The sequence below is a fragment of the Furipterus horrens genome, unplaced genomic scaffold (assembly GCF_987537825.1).
Source record: "Furipterus horrens unplaced genomic scaffold, mFurHor1.1.pri manual_scaffold_9, whole genome shotgun sequence".
Classification (NCBI taxonomy): domain Eukaryota; kingdom Metazoa; phylum Chordata; class Mammalia; order Chiroptera; family Furipteridae; genus Furipterus; species Furipterus horrens.
The window spans coordinates 67973441-67995271 of NW_028327179.1; the positions used below are offsets into that span (position 1 = coordinate 67973441).

Here is a 21831-nt window from a genome sequence, read left to right on the forward strand (position 1 = left end):
TCGTCGGCAGCCGTCCGTCTCGAGAGACGATGGTGTAGCTTCTTAAGAGTCTATCTGCACCGCCGAGAACGGCTGTGCAGTCCAACTCGGGAGTGACACGGTATCTGTCTCCTCCCGTGTTGAATCGACATCTTGTGATGACGCTGGAGTGTCCTCTCCAGTGAAGCTGAAGCTACAGAGCCTGGGCAGGGTGATATGGAGGGTCTGCTGTTGCCCATGCAGCAGACCCCCCCTCTCTTCGCAGCTGAAGGGTCCAAGGGAAAGACGGAGTCAATACAGCTTGGCTTCAGGTGCGCCGCAGGAGTTGCCGGTGTTGACTACAACGTCAAACCGCCTTAGGGACTCCGGCTCCGGATTTTCTGTTGGGGTTTACTCCCTTAGCCTTTCCCCTGAAGAGGTATGCTGCAAGGCAGCGGAGGTTTTTTGGAGTCAGAGTTTTCCTTCTCTGATGTGCCCTGACTGGAAGATCGAACCAGCGACACTTAGCTCGCAGGCCGACGCTCAATCCACTGAGCCAAACCAGACAGGGTTTCTGGGAAGAAAGCCTTTAAAACTGTGCTTTCATCCTAAGGCCTGAAAGGATAGAAAGGGCCCATAGGGCCTAAAGGAAGAAGCCCATGAACACCTTTGGGTATTCACGTCCCTGGCCTGGAAAGTTAGCACCACCTTTACCTGTCAATCAGTATGTAACTTCTTCACTGTCCCCCATCCCACCAACTATAAAAGTCCTTACAATAAAAGACTCACTCTCTCTGGGCACCAGGCTTCAGGCCACTCTGGCTGAAGTTCTTGCTTTTGCCACCCTTGCCCTTACCACTCTTTCCCTTGCCCTTATCCCCTACCTCAGCAAGGCCTATTCTCTTCCATGAGAACATATCACCAATAAACCCTTCTTGCTTGTATGATGATAGACTCCCTGATCTATAATTCTTTACTACCTCGGTGAGAAGAACCAAGTTTATGAGAGTTTCTTCTGTAACAAGTCCAGGCATAGGTTTATCTTGCCACATAGAAGTAATCAGTCCAAGCATTAGACTTGGCTTAGGGCCTTGGTCCAAAGTATCCTCAGGGGTGTCAATCTTGCCTGCCTGTATGCCTAGTGTGTTCATGCTACTGCAACTGGTTTTACCAGATGTAGAATCCTGTTTGAACCAAAGACACAAAGAACTGAAAAACAGAATAAAGGGAATTTCAGAGTTAGAAATCATGGGATTAAACACTCAACTAAGGGTCAAGGTTAAAAAACCATACTTTATTCCACTAGGAAAGTCGGATATTTTTTGGCGTTGTCCACCCAGAAGGTTTCTACTCCCCTCATGTCATTCCGAGAACTTCAGTTGTTCTGGGGCTGGATGGGGAAGAGTAGTTGGGAAATAGGGGATAGGATGATTGGGGGTAGAGGGGTGAGGGAGTGGAACGACTCTTGGGCAGCCAGGGACAGGCTAATTTACTCCTTTTCTCAGCCTGGGGAGCAACCCCTATCTTCCTTGGCTTTGGTCTCCTGAGGCAGACAGAATGGGGCATAAGGGAGCTCGAAGCCTGCCAGGGCGGGGCTGCAGGCCAAGATTTTCAGCCCTCCACATCCGGATATGATGAAAAGGAGCCATAGAAGAGGAAGTGTCTCAGGAGTATATAAGTGGTGGAAGGGGTAAAGAGAGGCAGAAGGGGAAAAGTCTCCTTTGGAGCAGAACTGGCTGGCCTGAGTTGGCTAGGAGAGGGGCGGAGCCCAGGGAGTCAGAGGAATGGGCCACTGCCCCAGTGGCTCCCTCTGCGCAGAGCCAGAGGGAGGCGGGGAAGGGCCTGCAGGGGCGGGCTTTTCACCATTGGGCTGCAGGGCGAGATGAAACCTTTGACGGAGCCTAAGTTTTCCAGGCGGAAGAGGAGGAGAATGGGGCTTTGAGCGAGCTGAGGGTAGAGGATTGCTGATGTAGGTGGTGGTCTCCCGGGCCAGGAGGAGGAAGGAGTCCGTTTCCTGGAGCCTCTCCTAAATCCGATACCCTCTTCCCTGCAGTCCCCCCTCCCTTCCCCCCACCCAGCGACTTCCAGAGAATCCGCTGCTGTCATTTTGCTCGGTAAAGCTTTTTCCTCCCGGGTTTCAAATCAAAACTTCCTTGGGGTGGGGTTAGCGGGAGGGAAGCAGAGGGGGCGGAAATGTCCTGCCAGGGTGGTGAGCTAAAAACCCCCTTTTTCCCCCACCAGAAGCAGTTCCCTGCATCCAGCACCTCACAGCCCTTCGGCGTCCGCCCAGGCCCACTGGGACAGCCAACTAGGCAGCTGTCGCTGGAGCAGTCCATGTCAGGCACTGGCAAAGCCCTAGTTCCCGGGCCCCAGCATGGGGCCGAAGCGGGTGACCGTCGCCTGGGCTCCCTGGCCCAGGGTGAGTGCGCGCTTGCAAGTTGCAAGTTTCTTTGTTGTTGTTTCATTTTAAAATGTGTTAACACACTTATTGATTGGAGTGTGTGTGAGTGTGGGGTGGGGAGTGCGGAGAGGACTTATACCTTACCTCATAGCTGTGAACTTTTTGCACAGTGTTCCTTACTCAAAGCAAGTTCTCCAGGACTGCTGCCCTAAATCAACAACTCGGTTAAGAGGGCAGGAACCGCTGGTCCCTCCACTACCCCTTCCTTTAGCTGTGGAGAAACGGGGTGACAGGACTGCTTCTTTCTTAAGCATATGCAATGAGGGCTCTCCAGTGTGTGGATTCTGAAACAGTTATACCCTAGATCTCTTCAGTTTTTATGTCTTCTTCAGATCCAGGCCTGCCTCTGTACTCTGAACAAACATGCGTTCATTCCCTTTATCTTTCTGTTTCTTGTGGTCTACTCTGCAACTGGATTTATAATCCAGTTTTCTGTGACCATTACTTTGGAATAATTGTTGTTTTGAAAGAAATATTCCTTTAAAGAGACACGTTACAAGAATGAATTAGCTTCTTTATGTTATCCCATAGTGTGAACACATACAGATTATAGGAGAAATATTCTTGTTTGAGAAACTTCCATAACAAGATTATAAACAAGTCAGATTGTCTTTCTTCTTTTGAAGGTAAAACAGGTTTTCATTGGTGACCAAGAAAGAGCAGGAGGGCCTAACTCTTCTTATGTATTTGACACTAATATGAACTCAATAATTTCCCAGAGCTCAGAAACTTATTTTATACTTTTGATTTAAGCATATCTGAAAGCTTCCCCCCTCCTTCCCTTAACAGTAATGTAGTGGGGTCTTTGGCATTTTTTTAAAGGCAGCAAAAAATGCAAAAGAAGAAGTGAATGCTGAACCCGCAACAGGTAAAAGCAGAAAACATCCATGGCTGAATCAAAATGTGCTGGCATTCAGGGTTGTTAAATTGAATTATGCTTATCTTTTTTTTTTTTTTTTTTTTTTGCTTATAAACAATGTCATTTTTCTAAACAAAAAATAGAGGAAATCAGAGAACTAGAATGATAAACATGTTTTTTTCCAGAAGCAGCCCCTGTTCTGTACATTGTATTGCCAACACAACTATTCTTCTGTCCTTAGGCATGTCCCCTGTAGTCATGGACTCACTGATGAGCTTTTTATGTTCATAGTTCAGCTGTTAATCACTATTTTTAAACAATGCTTATGTCAAAAATCAATATTAAACACGTTAGAAAACAGTTGATTTGGAAATAGTTGATGTTTACTCTGTCCAACTTTAATTGCATACATTTTTAAAATCACTTCAAAGATCTTGCAGTGATACTTAATGTAACTGTGCAGACATAATGCTGGAAGGTATCTCATGATCTGATTTTAAGAAGCAGACATCTAGAATGGTCAAAGGAGAATGCTGGCTTCTTACAACACACACAGTATAAGTGTGGAAACTCTTGGGTTAGATTTTACCTGTAAATCCGGTTAACTTCAGCAACAAAGTTACATATTGCTTTTTAAATTAGTTTAATGTTGACTCACAACATCCTTTAAATAGGTATCAATTGAATTGTAAGTAGAATGTAAAGTTGACTTTAAAAAGGAAATCATCAGAGTTGTTATAAAATACTGTGTCTCAAACTGGCAGACTTCATAAGGCATATTGAAAAAAAAAATGGTTAGAGTGAGTGTGTAGGAAAAAAGCTTTAAGGTGTAGGCTTCATGGGTTAGGCTGGTTTTATTGGTAAAGACATTGGTGAAAGAGGTTTGCTAGCTGGCCCTTTCTTGAATTTTTTTATTCTCTTCCTTATGTCTTTGGATTCTTTTATCATCTTTTCTGAAGAGTAGCTTTGTTCTCTGGTACGATATGAATGCTTAGTTAAATTAATTTAAAAATTTATATGTTAAAGTCAGTGAGAGTAATGGAATATTTTATGAGACACAATAACTTTTGCAAACAAATTTAATTGTATATATGAAGACATATATTTTAACCTATACATATGAGCTCTCCATACTGCTTACTAAGACCTAGAATGTTAAAGTTGAAGGTAATTTTAGGAGGTCTCTAGTCTGAACTCCCCATCAAGTCTAGAATTCCTTTCTACATTCTTTTAGGTGGTTAGTTAGAAACCTATAGTGTAGTGCATTCTACAGCATTCAGTGTTATGAAGATTTTCTTTATTGTGAGCATAGCTCTGTCATTAAAATGTCTACCCTTTTGCTTTGATTCTGCAAGCAAAATTTTATTGCTATGAAAACATTAAAAATATTTTCTATGAATTTTAAAAATTATCACAGAGCAAGGACATAAGCCCATATGCTCCAGCCTGTAAGGGGGAATCAGGATGGGTAGCAGGAGATGAGGAGCAGTGGGGATTGTTGGCCATTAGGCAGCTTATGGGCCAGGAGGAGATACTTTTCAGCTCCAGCTCATCTTTGTCATTTGGGTTAATATTTTCCAGTATTTCATGACATACTGGAAATATGGATTTTTATGTATCATCTCTCTTTTATAAAGAGTTGGCAACTAATTAAATGGATTATTGTCTAAGCCAAGCAAAAGAACCACACCTGCAGGCTAGAAATGCCCTCTAAGCAGCTGATTTGTGATCTCTGTTATAGAAAATAAAAAGCAAAGGTGCAATTTTAAACTATTTCCGTATTTGTGACTAACTTCTGAAAGACTGATTTGATTTGCAGGTTTATGCCAAGTACCTGTGCAAGTATCTTGATAAGTAAAGGACAATTTGGGCAAAATTTATTTTTGTTTTAAGAGAGAATGGATCTTGTAAATGTGGTTTCTCTAATTGTTTCTCTCTCTTTGTTTTATATTAAGCATCTTAAAATTTATTATGTTATCAACACTGAGAATATAAGTATTTACTTTTTTAGTGCAATAGTTACTAGAGTCCACATAGTTGAAAGAGCCTTTTAATTAAGTGCTCATTCATAAATGTGCAAATTTTTAGAAATAATTAGTTTAACTGGCTTACTTTTTGGAAAAGATGTCAAGAAAATTTAAGTGACTTGCCCAAGGTCTCACACACAGTCAGTAGAAATCAGGATGGAAATACAAATTGTAAAATATATTATGTCATTGCAATAAATATAGTTGAAGCAGAGAAGCAATACAACTTTTTCCTACAGATGGATGAATTGAAGATAATGGGGTTTGGATACTGTGAATCACTTGAGCCTATTCCCATTCCTGCATACCCTACCCCCACCTCACTGTATTTGTCAAGACTTAGATTGCTGGACTGTGAGTGCTGGAATATACTTTAATGTGATAATATGAGACAATGCACTCTTCTCACCTGGGAGAGTCCTCTAGACTATTAGGCAGACTTTTTCATAGCAGGATGCAAAATACCAGTGAAGTTAATTAAGACTAATTTAAAGTAGAACCTAGGGAGAAAATCTTTAAATTGAAATTACATGAGAATTGCTTTGACTTAGAAGCTTAGCTGAGTTGTCAGAAGTTTATAGTGTTCATTGGCTTTCGTTTACTTCACTTTATTCAGTGTCGTTAGCAGCCGTCCGTCTCGTTCGAGAGACGATGGTGTAGCTTCTTAAGAGTCTATCTGCACCGCCGAGAATGGCTGTGCAGTCCGACTCGGGAGTGACACGGTATCTGTCTCCTCCCGTGTTGAATCGACATCTTGCGATGACGCTGGAGTGTCCTCTCCAGTGAAGCTGAAGCTACAGAGCCTGGGCAGGGTGATATGGAGGGTCTGCTGTTGCCCATGCAGCAGACCCCCCCTCTCTTCGCAGCTGAAGGGTCCAAGGGAAAGACAGAGTCAATACAGCTTGGCTTCAGGTGCGCCGCAGGAGTTGCCGGTGTTGACTACAACGTCAAACCGCCTTAGGGACTCCGGCTCCGGATTTTCTGTTGGGGTTTACTCCCTTAGCATTTCCCCTGAAGAGGTATACCGTAAGGCAGCGGAGGTTTTTTGGAGTCAGAGTTTTCCTTCTCTGATGTGCCCTGACTGGAAGATCGAACCAGCGACACTTAGCTCGCAGGCCGACGCTCAATCCACTGAGCCAAACCAGCCAGGGTATGCTTATGATATCCATATTCTTCTAGTTTTATCATATTATTTTATCCCTTTGATTAAGGATGGTGTTTCTCAGAGTATGTCATTTGGACAGCTTTTATCTTTGGTTCTCATTTGGGGATTATTGTGCCCTCTTGGAGACATTGCACAAAGTCTGGAGACAAGTGTTGCAGACGTAACAAGTAGTAGGCTGGGTATTTCTGGCAACTAGGGAGTAGAGGACAGGGATAATGCTAAACATCTGCTAATGCACAGGACTGGACAGCCCCTCATGACAAAGAATGGTCTGGCCTAGAATGTCAATAGTGTCGAGATACTATTCTAATTTCAAGACCATTGGCAGGTTGGCTCAGAATCTCCTGGTGTAAGACTCAGGAATCTGCATTTTTTTTACAAGTTGTAGGTGCTCTTTATCTCTAGTTGATAACCATTGTTTTAGAGGCTTTTATGTGTTGGAGGACATTATCTTGATAGATTTTAAAGCCTTTTGTTTAAAAGCTTTTTTAAAGTCCTTTTTTCAAGTTCCAAATTTAAAATCATATCATTCATTCCACATACATATATTTTCTGTTAGCGCTCTCAAGCATTTTTATCATATCGCAATTTAAAAAATAGTTCTGAGTATTCATCCTCAAAAAAGTTTCTTTTCAAAATTATATATACAGAATATGAATATATTTTGAACATTAGAAAAAATACATAAATCAACATTTAAAAAGATGAGATAAGAGTAAGTACATAAATAGATTTGTTAATACTTTCAGCTATCACCTCAGTAGATATTCTTGTCCTGCCATTCTATACTTCTGTTTGGTGATCCCAGCATTATGGAATGATAAGGAACGAAGTCCCTAATTTGCACATGAGTTGTTGCCATCTGTGAGTTAGATTTTTGGAACCTGGATTATCCTTTCTCATAGAAACAGTGTAATAAATTATATTTAGTTTCATAGTAAATCTTAAAGATTGTTGGAATTAAATTTTATTAAGTTTCATATCTTTACAATGATAAATCATAGAAAGCATAATACTGGCAACCAAATATAAATAACCAAAACCAAAACTAAGTTGAATAGAAACTATTTTGAAATGCTTTTTATTATATGAGCTTGAGTAAAGGCAGGCTTAATTAGAAAACTATAGAAACTTGTCTATGACCTTCGAACCAAGTGTCACAGGTTCGATTCCCAGTCAGGGCACATGACTAGGTTGCACATCAGGTCCCCAGTTGGGGGCGTGAGTGAGAGTCAACCTCACAGTGATGTTTCTCTTCCTCTCTTTCTCCTTTTTCCTCTCTCTAAAAATAAATAAACAAACAAACAAATTAATTAATTTAAAAAATATTAAGAAAGAAAAAAAGAAACTTGTCTAGAGTTGAAAGAAGATTTAGGGGCATTTTCAAGTATTCCCAATTCCTTTTTTGAGTCTAAAGAAACTAATGTTCATTTTATAAGTTTAGTTATAAAAGTTCAAGGCTTATCAGCTAGGCATATTCATTTTCCCTTTGGTAAGAAAAAGAATCACATGAATAAGAAGACGACATAGCTGGGAAAAACTAAGAGGGGAAGGTGGAACGTAGGAAGGAAGTGATTAAAGAAGATGTCTATAAATTTAAGTGTTTAGAAAGGTCGAACTCTTTGAGCTGAGAACCATGAAAAAGACTTCTAGAGGATATAGCACAGTATAGCTGAGCTGGCAACTAGTGTATTAAGGAAGTAGATGGTGGGGTAAAATCTTGAATGAGATAGGTATATTGCTAACCTTGAAACAGGTCCTAATACATATTTGTGGAATAAATGATTGGGTTAATGGAGGACTTGATTGCTGTTCAGAACAAGTGTGAGTCAGGGCATCGAACGGCAGTGAAAAGGAAGTTCTGGGTCCAGGTGAAAGATGAGAATAGGAAAAACATTTATATGATATATATGTGTGTTTGTAATTCAAGGCACTTTTGTAGAGGTTTTATTTTAGTACTAATTTTTTATATCTACCATATCCTTTTTGTTTCTATTTGCATTGTTTATTTTGCCCTACTGAAATGCTTTATTGAATATATATATTGTGTCATGAGAGAGAGCGATAGGAGAGAGATAATGAATGAACCCTGATATATGACAGGTTTTTTGAGAACAGATTGATGAATGAAACCTGGGGCTTTGCAGGATGATGGGAGAAACACATACATTCACACATATCTATAATACAAGGTGGACTGGTGCTATAATAGAGGCAGCAAAGGAAATGTAATGGTAGAACATGGGAGAGAGAGCATCTCTAGCTGGGGCATTTGGAAAAATCTCAAGGAAATGTTATTTGATTTTGACCAAGAATCATGGTCATAGGACTCAGCTCTGTGGAGATGGATAATTGAAAAGATTTGGAGAGGATGATTATTACAGAATGCTGAATACTTCACTAAGAAGTTGTTTAGGCTGTCTGAAGGAGCAGATAATGAGGTAAAGTCAATATAGGCTGAAGTCATTTTGAGGATGACCCTGATTCCCCTGCTGATGAGCTTTCATATTGTTTTTGTAGGCAGTGGTAAGCCCTTTAAAAAATTCTTGAAAACTAGAAGAACAGGGCCGACTTGGCGATTTTAGGAAAATTAATCTGATGGTAATTCAAAGGATGGTTTTGGAAGGAGGGGCAAGAGTGAAGGCAGTGATTATCCAGGAAGGTATTACAATAGCCTGACAAAAGATTAGAAGACCTAAGGCAACACCAGTGGGAGTGAATTTGAGAAGCTGGATTTAAGATAATCTATAGGTTTGCTTTTCAGCCTGAGTAGAAATATAGAAAGAGCTGCTGAATCTTCTTTTGAATATGTTGTTCCCAGGGAACTCACCCTAGCCATGATAACTTGTAGGCCACTGAAAAAAAGAATTTGCAACTAGGAAAGAGGTGAGAGTCAGGCTTATAGACAAAGAGGTAGCTGATGGATTGGCATGAGAGTGAGAGAGAGGACTGAGGACTAGATTTAGGGGAATGACTATACTTTAGGGAAGAGAAGGAACAAAAATGCAGAAAAAGAGTCTATTAAGATTGGTCACCGAAGTGTTGGATTTGTAGTGGTCCTGGAAGATGAGAAGAGTTGTGGTTTGTTAAGGGAGTAGCAAGGTGTATAGAAGTCTTCTTTTGGATGCATGGATTTTGAGCATGCTCACTACACATTAATGAAAAGAAAGTCAGGGATAGAGAGAGATTAAAGGTGAAAGTGCATGGGGTGGAGTGGTGGAATGGTAGGTGTTTTTAATTGAAAGAGTAGAATTCTGGGAAGGAAAGGGATGAAGAGACCAGTCTTAAGAAAGTTAGGAATGTTCCCCTTTGAGATAGGAATGGTAGAAAACGATGAGTGATAATCTAGAGAAAAATTGATATAAAAAAAATATTTAAGGCCTAGATATTTTTAGCAAAGTAGATAGTAATATTTCATGAAAGCAAGTGGGGTTAGGATGAGTCAAAACATTTGAGAGTGTGGAAAAGACTTGGAAGAATGAGTAATTCAGGAGGGAGTCAATATGGGGCAACCAAAAGGGCTGTTCAGTAACACTGAGGACTTATCTAAGAATGAGTGGCATGAATTTTTAGTGGACACAGTATAATTGATTGCCTTCTTAACAATGAGCATGTAGGAGCTTAGGATCAAAAGAAGATAGAATAGATTTTTGAAATTAGTACATGGTTAGAGGTTGTCAGGGTGGAAGCAGTAGGGGGACAAGGCGGGTGGATCATGCTTATGTGGGAAGAGTAAGCATGTACTAACGGATTGTGTGTTTCAGGTTGTTTGGGGAGCCAGAGAAACGAGACAGTGCAGCAGGTTAAAATTTCTGTCCAGCAAGAATCATGCTTGTTGACCTTGTTTGGTTATTTCACAATCAAGGATTTAATATATGTAATTGAGTGACCTTTACAGGGCACTGGGGAAGCTGTGGAATTTTTGGGTGTGTAAGGGCCTTTCCTGTTTCTTTTAACCTTATTTCCTGGATTTTGTTGAAGTGATTTCATGGAAAGGTCTAATAACAGTGTGCAATTAATTTACTAGCATTGAATTTTTATAATAATAAAATATTTGGAGAAAATATGGAAACATAAATTGACACATTCTAAAGTTATGGCATTTGCAAAGAAAAAATAGAACAACATAACAGAGAAACCAACCCAATTGTCTTTCTGAGTTAGCTGTAATTATTCTACTATTTAAAGTCAGGGAATGTGATTTTTATGGTTTTATTTCCAAAACTCTGTATTCAATTTTTATTGCGGGAGCACTGATTCAGCATTGACCAAATTCTAGATGTGTGGAGATTTTAACTTGGGTGACTTGTTTAATCAGATTACAAATGCTGCAGCCCTTCCTGCATTTTGATCAGTCGATGCTTATGCAGCAGTGTTTTGGATGTCTCTCTCTCTCTCTCTCTCTCTCTCTCTCTCTCCTTTTTGCTCTCTCTGTCTTTCTCTTTGTTCCCCTCTTCCCCCTTTTGCTGTTAGTACTTTACTGAAGCTACTGAAGTTTTCATATCTTTTTTTTTTACATTAGCATACAAATCCAAAAGGAGGTAGTAAGCCTTTAACCTTAAGTTTTGAAATTGCATTATATTTTCTAGATTCTAATTCTGATTACTTATGGTTCACTAAGTAGGAACTATGAAAAGTTATTTGAACATAAATGTCGTTTGTGGTTTCTACTTGCAGTATACTTCTGTTTTCAGATTCACACCCACACGATCTGAAATGAGATGATTCATATACATGTGCTTTTATGCCCGTTTTTTTAGTAATTTCAGCCATAAAGTCAGAAATAATTTTTTCATGCTAGCACATATAATTTATTATAAACACATTTATCTGAAGGAGAAGCTCTGCCAACAAATATTTTTATCTGCCTTCAAGATACAAAGTCATGTGAAGTTTAAAAATGTTTAGTTTGCCCACAAGAAATTTATAAACTAGGTGAGAGGATTGAGATATAAATACGTGAAAATTAAATTGTAATCCCTTCTCCAAGTTCAAGTTTACCACAGGAACCATGTGACAGATTAGTTTATAGCCACTTGCCAGCTGACAGGTACAAAGTGGAGCATATAAACTTAGAGGTTGGAAGAGAATCTCAGGATGGCAAAAAAGAGAAGTTGGTTTTGTCTGGGTTGGGCTGCTAGTGGCCCTAGATGAAGAATGCACAGTTTATAGGTGTTTTTGCTTTGAATTATGCAGAGTTGAGTACTAAAAATAAGGCAGGCAGCTTGTGGTTGAGTATGTGACGAGTGCTCTGAAGGGAGGGGGCAGAGTAGAAAGGAACCAGCTTCCTTTCCAAGATGCAATCCTCCTACTCCTTTTTCGTGGTAGGTCAGCCCTTGATCTTTTGGATCTCTGTGAACATAGAACTACACTGTCCTTATTTCTTCTATCACCCAAGAAACATGCAGAATCTTTAGCAAATTTTTCTGAGAGTTTTTACTGTTTATTTCTCACTGAAATACAAGATGAAATTATGGAACATAAAGACGGTATATGAGTTACCACATTAATATAGTATGTACTATGTTAAAATAAACTATATCACTTTTTCATCAATATGCAAAATGAGCTGAAGGGTAATATAATCTTTGTATTAGGAAAGTATTTGTTGTTGGAGGCGAAAAGGCTTGGAACATTGGTAGTGAATGTGGAAAAGGAAATACAGATTTGAGAGAAATTGGGAAGTTGTAACTGGCAGGATCTGGTACTTGATTATGTTAGTGTAAGGGAAATAGGGGGAAAACAGTATTAAAAAAATGATTCTGTGAAGAGTTTGACCAAAATGCAGACCACAGTTGAAGAAACAGGCAGGGACAGAAGAGAAGTGGGGATGAATTTTAGGAAATGTTGAGGTGAAACTTTAAGTCTATAGTTTAGGGCAGGAATCGGGGCTAGGGTAATGGATCTATAAATTATCCTCCTGGAGGCATTTAAATCATATTACAGAACCAGCATGGGTCCTAAAGAGAATCCAAAGAAGGCAGTATTACAGAGGAATGGCCCCACAAGGCAAGAAGCTGAGTTAGGGCATTAAAGGAGAGGTTCCCAGTTTGGCCCTTAGAAAAATTACCAGTGAGAACACATCCCCTGACTTCTTCTAATCCATATCCATCATTCTGAAGTCTTAGAAATAAATTTCAGTATATTTCTAATTGTCTTGCCATTTCCTTATTTGTGATCAGATTCCAGTCATACCTTTAAAATGCCTTTATAGATTAAACAATCCCCTTTGGTTCACTTTTGATTTCCATTGGCCTTCATTCTTGTTAACCAAAGGGAAAGAAAGTGTTCTTGATAAAATCACTTGATATAGTGGAGAGGTAACAAAAGTTTTTAAAATTATGACATTTATAACAGTGGTCATGCTAAAAGACAAAAGAAGGATCTGTGCTTTCACTTAAAAAAAGGGAAGATGGCAGAGTTCTCAATTTCGTTTGGTTGTAGGGTTAATTGCTAAGTAAGGGAACTGCCACAGGTATGGCATCTCTGGATTTCAGCAATCATTAAGGAGATTATCATGACAGTTTTCCAGACAAGAGTAAGAAGACCGTCATGTCTGTAAGAGTGAGTGGAATGTGAAGGCTCTGAAAAACCATTGACCTAATTGAGGATATTTAACACAGAGAAGACATAAACAGGAGATATTTCCTAATATGAGACTGTCTTAAGGAGGGAATATTAGACTTTACTTTGTTTAAATTGCAAAGAGCAAAATATGGTGAACCAGTGAAAATTACAGGGAAGTAGATTTTAGATAATTGTGAGGGAAGTCTTTGAATAGTTAAGCAGTCCCAAATGAAGAAACTGTCTTCTGAGGCTGTTCGCCTATTCCTAGAAGTATCCATGTCTATTCTCCTTGGCTTATTCTTAGGGATGTTGTAGGCTGAATGTTTTTATCTGAACTCAGGCTATCAAGTTGGGCTAAGGGGCATTTATGAGCCTATGTAACTCAAAATTCCATGAGCCTGAGTGTTTGGTTTTAGCATGAGTATACTTGTCTGTAGAAAGAACACAATTGAACTTGTAATTGAGGAAGCAGAAGTTTAATATGCCTCAGGGTCAGTCATCCTGAAAAAATACTTTTAAGGTAACTTTAGATTTAGATGTAAATGGTGCAGGAGATTAAGATGACTGGGATAATGTATTTTGGTCCCCAGCATCAGCCTCCTGTCATCTAACCTTCCCATTACTTTTTTTGTGAAATGGGAAGTGCTAATTTTTCCTTTTCCTCCCATTTATTTAGAGCCCTGATTTATCAAGATATTATTTGAACTATTACTACATTTCGTACCTATCATTTTCATATTTATACCAGTTGCATATGCATGTAATTTTGTAATTGTTTTCCATTTTGCTGTATGTATAACCCTCTCTTCTTTACTCACTCCCAACCTGCAAACTAGTCGAATCCATGTCATTTTATTTCGTGTTTTTTTTAATTTAAACAATCATAAGCTTTTAAAAGCATAGGAAGTCATTTGAAGGAATGCATTTTAGATTTTGCTCAGTCTCATTTTTCAAAATGTGGATAATAATTAATTGATTAAATTAAACTGATTTAAGCATTTAATTCAAAAACATTTATAGTATATCTGTGATTACTTAATAACTTCATATTTATAAAATTATGTAATTCATGCATTTGCTTATTCAACTATTTAAAATGCTTTGATTATCTCAACATTTTTTTTTGCCAATGAAATTTTAATTTGTTTTAGAATATTAGATAAAGTGTGCAGGTTTTCTTAAAGGTCATTCATCCTGAGGGACTTTTTCTTTTTTCTTTTTTGGATCAGTGAAGAAGTAAAATTCCAGAGCCTCAGGTCTTCCTGAAAGCTCCCATATCTTTGATTTTTTTAAAGGTTACATTTGGGAAGTATTTGTAGATGTCCACATTGTTTTGAGCCTCTGGGAAATACAGACCCAAAGCTTTTTACTTTTCCCAGAGATTTTAGTTTCAGATTTCTTGAGATTTCATAAACCAGAATACACACAGTTCATCTGAAATGATGATAGTATTTGAATAGAAGAGTTAAAAATGAAATTGTTTAAAGCAATTTTGTTTACTGATAAAGAGGCATAAATATAGATTGCATAGCAAGAAGAATATACATATTACGTAGATTACAAATAATCTGTCTTTAATTATCATCAAATATTTAACTGAAGTAGATGAGATCTAACATGCAGAAGTCTTAAAATTTAAGCACAAAGAAAGCTGCTTATAGTCCTTTTTATAAGAAATAGTGTATTTTACTCTAATTATGTTTTATGAGGTTTTATAAGATTTTATAAGGATATCTGCCAATTGCTGTGATTTATATTAGCCTTTCATGATGTAAGCAAATAAAGTATGGATAACAAATAGAAAATGTATTCGATGATTAGTTTGTGCATTTACACATTCCTCTGCCTACTTCAGCAAAATATTTGAGGTGGTTAATATGAGTACATTTTTAAAAAAGATTAAAACAGAATGATGAAAATATAGGTAGCCTGCCCTGGCTTGTGTGGCTCAGTGGATTGAGTGCCAGCATGCAAACCAAAAGGGAGCTGCTTTGATTCTCAACTGGTGCACATGCTTGGGTTGTGGGCCAGGTCCCCAGGTGGGGGTGTGTGAGAGGCAACCGATTGGTGTTTCTCTCACACATCAACATTTCTCTCCTTCTCTTTCTCCCTGTCCCTTCCTCTTTCTCTAAAAATAAATATATAAAATCTTTAAATAAAAAAATACATTAAAAAAAGAAAATATAGGTAGCCTAGGATATTCAAACTGGGGGAAAATCAAAATGTTCCTAGCAACTTAGATTGCAGAGTCAAACCCACTTATTCAATTATGATTGTAAATTTGAATTAAAATTTAAGTGTTTTTTTTTAAATATGATTTTTATTTTCAATAAAAGGAGAAATAATATACATCTTCTTGGAGAAAGTAATAGTTCTCCTTATATTCAGTCTGGAAACAGAGTTCTTGCATGGTTTTCACTTAGGGATTATGGAATAGATACTGCCCTCAACAACCTGTCTCTGGTAAGTTCATAGCAGGTTTAAAAAGGTGCTTACTGCAATAACACTTAATAATAACAAGTATAACAAGCCTTTAGTTTATTCTAGAAATTCTGCTTTCCAGGCATAATTCCATTTCTTTCTATATCTATCTTATGAGGTAGTATGGTTGCTATTCCCATTTTATAGATGAAGAATCTGACAAAGATTAACTTGCCCAGGATTCACATTTCTAGTGGAGGACCCAGGTACCGTCATTACAGATCCTGGGCTCTTAGCTTCTTCTCTAGTGCAAGATACAATTTAGGGATAGTACTTCTGTCTCAGAGAACCAAATGAGAGTCTATTATCAGGAAGGATTCAAATATCTAGACTTTTAGATTACAATATTGTCACTATTTTTTGGAAAACCTTGGAATATATAGAACTTTATACTATATTTGAAAGTTATAGGTAACTTTGAGAAGCTAATTTCATCCTCATGCAACATTCCTAGATTCTTTTGTTAAATTATCTGTTAAAAGCATTTATCCATTGAGGTAATATATTTGCTTGATTACAAACTGATGGATAGAATATCCATCTAATAGTTTGAATGGTTGTCTTACAGAAAAGTTTAGTTTACTATTTCTACCTGCAATGAGCAGAATTGGGACTAGTTATAAATTACCTGACAACAGATTTATGTTCAAAATGAAGAATTTACTAATGGACAAACTGATCAAGAACAGAATGTGTTCCCTTTCCTTGGAATTTTGGGGAAGGTCTGAGTATTGCAGTGGGGCTTTCTACCTTGGATGGGATATTAAATTAGCTGAACTATAAGATACTTTCCAACTCTGGATTTTAACATCCTGTCTCCAACTGAGTAGCTGTCTCTGAAACTCACTTTGTATTCTCATCAGTAAAATTAAGCTAATGTTTTCAGTTTTCTTTATACCATTCATACTTCTGAAGATCATATAAATATTATACATTAGTCATTTGAAGATCGCTAATACTGTAATTGCAAAAATTCATTAATATATTTTTCAATAAAAGAAAGTTCATTTTAAAAAATTTATAGTTCTTTAACAATCACAAATATTATATGACACATAATACTTTACACATTTTCTCAAAATTTTAAATGTGGGTAAGGCCAGCTGGAAAAATATTATAGAATTTTTAATTAAATGGAAATTTTATTCACATGAATCTTTCTCATTCTCCTTCAGCAAGAATCACTGAGATTGGAAAGAGATTGCTTCTCACCATTCATGCTCTTCTTTAGAAAAATAGCATAAAATAAAGAGTATTGATCCTGTAAGATAGTAAGTTCTGAATAAGACAATTTCTGAATAAGTTCATAATTTAGAATTTTTTTATTTTCTTGGATTCTTTTCCTTAATTCATGCTTGTTACTTTTAACCCAAATCCTGTGCCTTACAAAGGCTTTTCTATGATTCTCTCTATTTCATTCTAAATACCCTTTAGTGTGGATATGAAGTTTTGGCTGTATTGTTTAGACCTTGTGGAGAATTAGATTTACAGAATTAGAGCCAAAAAGTGCCTGTGCAATCATCCAGCTCAGTGCCCTCATTTCCCATTGAAGAGAAGAGGCCCAGCACTAGACACAGCTGGTCAGTCTTTGAGCCAGCATTATGACCCAGGGCAGTTTTCATTACCTTTTGTTTTGTAGTCGCTTCATTGTTTCAGATGTATGTTTGGTTTTTCCAGCTAGAGGATTTGTTGCAGAGACAAAGCTTTTTTTCTTTACACAAAGATTCTTCTGCACTTCTATGTTCATTGTAGGCGAACTAGAATGCCTGGGGGCTAGCCTTTCAGAAGCAAATGCCAGTGGTATACTTTGGTCTAGTGCTATTTTTAAAGTGTCCTCACTTTTCATTAGAATATCTAAAACATATTATATATTCACCTAATAGTACAACTGATTAGCATTATGTATAATTCAGGTTTTATATTCTCATAGTTGAACTGAGTTGAAGACAGAACTAAATATTAATTACTGATTAGATAAAATTGTATTTTCTAATTACTTGGAATACTGTGACAAGGTGATAAAAAGCAAGGTCTGTATCTCAATATTTGATAGGCTCTTTTAAGTTTTCTTTAAATTGGTTAGTACAGAAGAGCTTATTTAGAACAGTGACCTACATGTAACCTGGCCATATGTGATAATGACGTCTTCCTTAACCCCACACCACCCAAATTGAGACATCTGAAGTTGGGGCTTGTGCATCTTTATGTTTAAAGAACACTACAAGAAAAAAAAATATAACAGAGAGAACCATTGGCTTAGAAGAACAGCATAGTTGAGATGATGAAGTTTCCCTTTTAAGAGAATATTACTAAGTTGGGGAGGAATGCTTGTTGTATGTTTATATACAATAGAAATCTTATTGAAAGGTATAGACTGATTTCATGCATCATTGAACTTCCTTGCTTGCCTACAGGATATGTCTTTCAGGCCCATGTGGTAATTGAATTGCAACTATAAACCTCCATAAATCAGAACGGAATTGATTAAACCAGGACCACTGTGGCCTCTGCTCCTGCAATTGAGAGGTGACACAAAAAGCCTATAGTGATCACAGAAATCTACTATTAGAAACTGCTCTTTTGTCATTGTAATGAGTAGTGGCTGACCTAAACTACTGAAAGTTGTAGTAAGGTTGGTACTGTGGCTGTGTAACAGAACCCCTGGGCTGCTCCGATTAAAACAGAACCCACGGGCTGTTTAGTTAGGGGCCCGATGGCCCACCACCGGAATTATAACTCTCAATACCAGAGTTTGGTGAAAAGAAAAAGAATTGTTTATTTGCACATAGTTCTGCCTCCCCCTCCCAGACCTGGCCAGTCTTAGGAAAGTCAGAAACACCGTTTCCCTACTTCCTAGACACAGTTCACCTTTACCAGTAGCTGCCAATCACCCAATTCTGATTGGGGGAGTTCCTTTCTGTGCTGCAGTGCCCTCCAGCTCTCAATGCAGAACCGCCTGGATTCTCAGCCTCCTTGTAAACTGCCTTCTTCCTGTAAACCGAATGGATCTCCTTTCCTTCTCAAAACCGCATGGCGAGAGCCTCTTAAAGCAGCCTGGAGACCCCTTCTCCTCCAAGACACATGGAGGGAGCACACCAGAGCCAGGGCCAGAGAGAGAGCAAGCCCCAGAGAGCCAGAGAACCAGAGAGCGAGTTAAAATGTCCGCAGCTGCTTATCTCTCCCTGACTGTGTCCTCTGATGCAGGGGGTGTTGCAAACAGTTCTGACCATTCACAGAACCTTACTGTTTCTTCTGTACTAGCATACAGTCCAAGACCCCTCCCATCTTCCTGAGCCTTGGAAGTAAAGTGGATCTTTATGCAACAATGTTTCCAGCCACTAGCCCCAGGCATGCAAGGGCATCCTGAAAGCTGCTTCCTTTTCCCTATCTCCCAGCCGCAAACTCTGGGGTTTGTTTTTGGACTCTCCTATTTCTGTAACAGCTGAACATCATGGTGCCCATCTTAAAATTGTCTATCAATAAAATCTTGCTTTCCATGCATTTCTTCAGTATTAGATGTAACTATACAATTTATTAGGCTGCTATATAGATATTTCTTAAATATTAAAGATATGTTAATAAAATAATGTACACATATTAGGAAGCCATGGAACAGTTAAGTGGTCACAGAAGTTTAGTTTATAGAGAGAGTGGGGAATTGGTAATAGCCAATTTAAGTTTTATACATGGAATCTTTCCTGAGCCTTCCTTTGGGCTGGGTGGCATACGTATATCATAGCAAAAGCTTGACACCAAATTTTGAATCAAACATTTATTTTTCAAAGGAGGCAGAGTTAGGTAGACTGATGATTGTAATTGATTTAGTAGTAATTACATATAATTTATTACTTCTTGAACATAATAAGATAGAAAAAAACTAGTTTTTTTTTTTTTTTTTTTCAATTTAAGGAGGATTCTGGGATCACCTAATTGCAGAATTTCAAAGATAAGAAAACTGAAAAAAAAATCATATGATAAACTGTTTCTTAGTAAATATTTAGAGCAGGAAGAACTTAATTTTCCTCTTAGTGGAGAGTAACTACTAAATCTGTGTGTATATGGACCACATAACGATTTCATTGATTCAGTGGAATATTGAAAGGTTCTCTGTTAACTACTTGAATATCGGACATGATTCAAATGTAAGTCAAGTGTGTCTAGAGGCATTATTTATACCTATTTTCTTCCAGTCAGCAATACTTCATAATGCCCTGGTTTTATGAATTAATTTTAATGGAATTAAACTTGAACAGCTCCAAATTATATAATTAATTTCATTCTGCTTCAATTAAAGTTACTAATTGAATTAAGCTTACTCGCATGACACCTGGCGGCAGTCAGCTACATAACAGTAACAGCAAGTAATGTTGGATTCATGTGTACTAGTGAGTTTGTATAAATGTCTTTTCTGTTGATAATCTCAGAAAGGCTTTGAGTTGACTGTAGCAGTGGAAACATATCTGGAGTTGTTTAAAAAAGTAAAGATTTTAATTGAAAGTAACACATCTCGGGAAGATTACATATTCTCTACAATGATGTTGAGTAAATGTTACATAAATCTAGAACTGTTGGTTTGGCATGCTCCTAATTTATATTTTACTGCTATCTGAATATGGTTTTGCTTTTTTTTTTAAGTTCTTTCTTTATTTTTTAGAGAAAGAGGAAGGGCAGGAAAACAGGGGAGAGAAACATCGATCCGCTGCCTTTTGCATGCCCCTAACTGGGTGCCTGGCCTAGGCCTGTGCCCTGACCAGGAGTTGAACTGGCTACCTTTCGATTTGTGGGACAATGCCCAACCCACTGAGCCATGCTAGTCAGGGCTGATTTTGCTTTTTAAAAATACTTAGCTTTGAAGACTTTTTTTTTTTTTTTTTGAGCTCTTAGCCACTGGATTTGGTCCTAAATGGGTGTCCATCTATTTTCATGTGTTGAAATGTGTTTCATGTTAGAATTTTTTAATTGTTGTGAAATCCCCATGGTACATGAGAAAATTCTGCATGTACAGACATTTTTTCTTTCCACCGGAAATGTCAATACAGTATACTAATAACTTCTGTTTGAATCTCTTTTTTTGCTTCCATGGCTTGACATCATCTAGCTTCTCTTCCTTCTTTAATCCTTTCTAATTGTACAGACCCCACTTGATACACTTCTTTTCATATAGTCACTCTTTTGGTTAGCCAAGCCATTTGGCTTTAGCAGTCAAGCTTAGGAATATGACTATTTCTAGCTATAACTTTGTGATTTGCAAATTTAAATATCCAACGCTCAACTCACCTACTAAACTGTAAGCTCTATGAAGTTATTTTCTTGGTCTCCAGGTTTTCTCAGTCAAATGCACACTAATAGAATTCAGTCATCTCCAATCCCATCTTCTTGATTATCTGTGTAAGCCTCTACTTATTTTCTCACATTAACCCCTTTTCCATTTTGTTTTGCAGTTAATTAAACTCTCGTCAGCTTCTACCTGGACTGTGCGTCTCCCCTTTTTTCCTTTACTCTGTTCTCCCTGTTACATCTGTTCTCTAATTATTCTCAAGCATGGAAGTGCAGTGGAATCACCTAAGCACCCCTCCCCTAAATTAAAATAGAATCGTTGTTGATGTGGCTTAGAAATCTGTTTTTTAAAAAGCTGCTCAAGTGAGTGAAAGTGCAATCAGAATTGCAAACCACTAGAAGATTTTATTAATCTTCCTAATGCATGGCTCTGATTAGGCAATTCATAAAGCTTTAATGGCTACTTTTACTTATTTATCTTGCTCTTAAATTAGGTCCAGATTTCTTATTTTGATATTAAAACATCCTTTCTATGTCTCTATTCAAACCTTTACTGTCTTATCTCCTAATGTCCCTCTTAAAGTACTTCAGTCCAAGATTGGAACCATTGTCCAAGTGTCTGCTATTGGAGTTTGCCCCTGCTATTTGTTTCACTTGGACTAGCTTTTCTCCCGTTTTTTAAAATTATCATTATTTTATTATTTTTATTTTTATAAGATTTTATTTATTTATTTTTAGAAAGAGGGGAAGGGAGGGAGAAAGAGAGGGAGAGAAACATCAGTGTATGGTTGTCTCTCATGCGCCCCCAACCAGGGACCTGGCCGCAACCCAGGAATGTTCTCTGATTGGAAATCGACCTAGCAACCCTTTGGTTTGCAGGCCAGTACTCAATCCACTGATCAACACAAGCCAGGGCCATCTCCTATCTTTATTTTTAAAATTTCCACTAAACTTTTAAAGTCCATTAAACACCCTTAGTGCTCTGGACCTGTCATAGCATGCATTTTACCTTGTTTTATAGTTTGCTTTTTTCCTG

The 21831-nt window shown here is 37.9% G+C and overlaps 1 protein-coding gene across 1 annotated transcript in view; it reads left to right on the top strand.

Moving 5' to 3' along the window:
- Positions 1-1610: 1610 nt before the first annotated feature.
- The window catches only part of MDFIC (MyoD family inhibitor domain containing), a 141487-nt gene continuing 121266 nt past the window's right edge, over positions 1611-21831 (top strand). The window contains exons 1-2 of the mRNA XM_090286765.1: positions 1611-2072; positions 2200-2377. Coding sequence (XP_090142891.1) covers positions 2293-2377 — 85 coding nt within the window. The 5' untranslated portion in view covers positions 1611-2072; positions 2200-2292. The remainder of the gene's footprint in view (positions 2073-2199; positions 2378-21831) is intronic.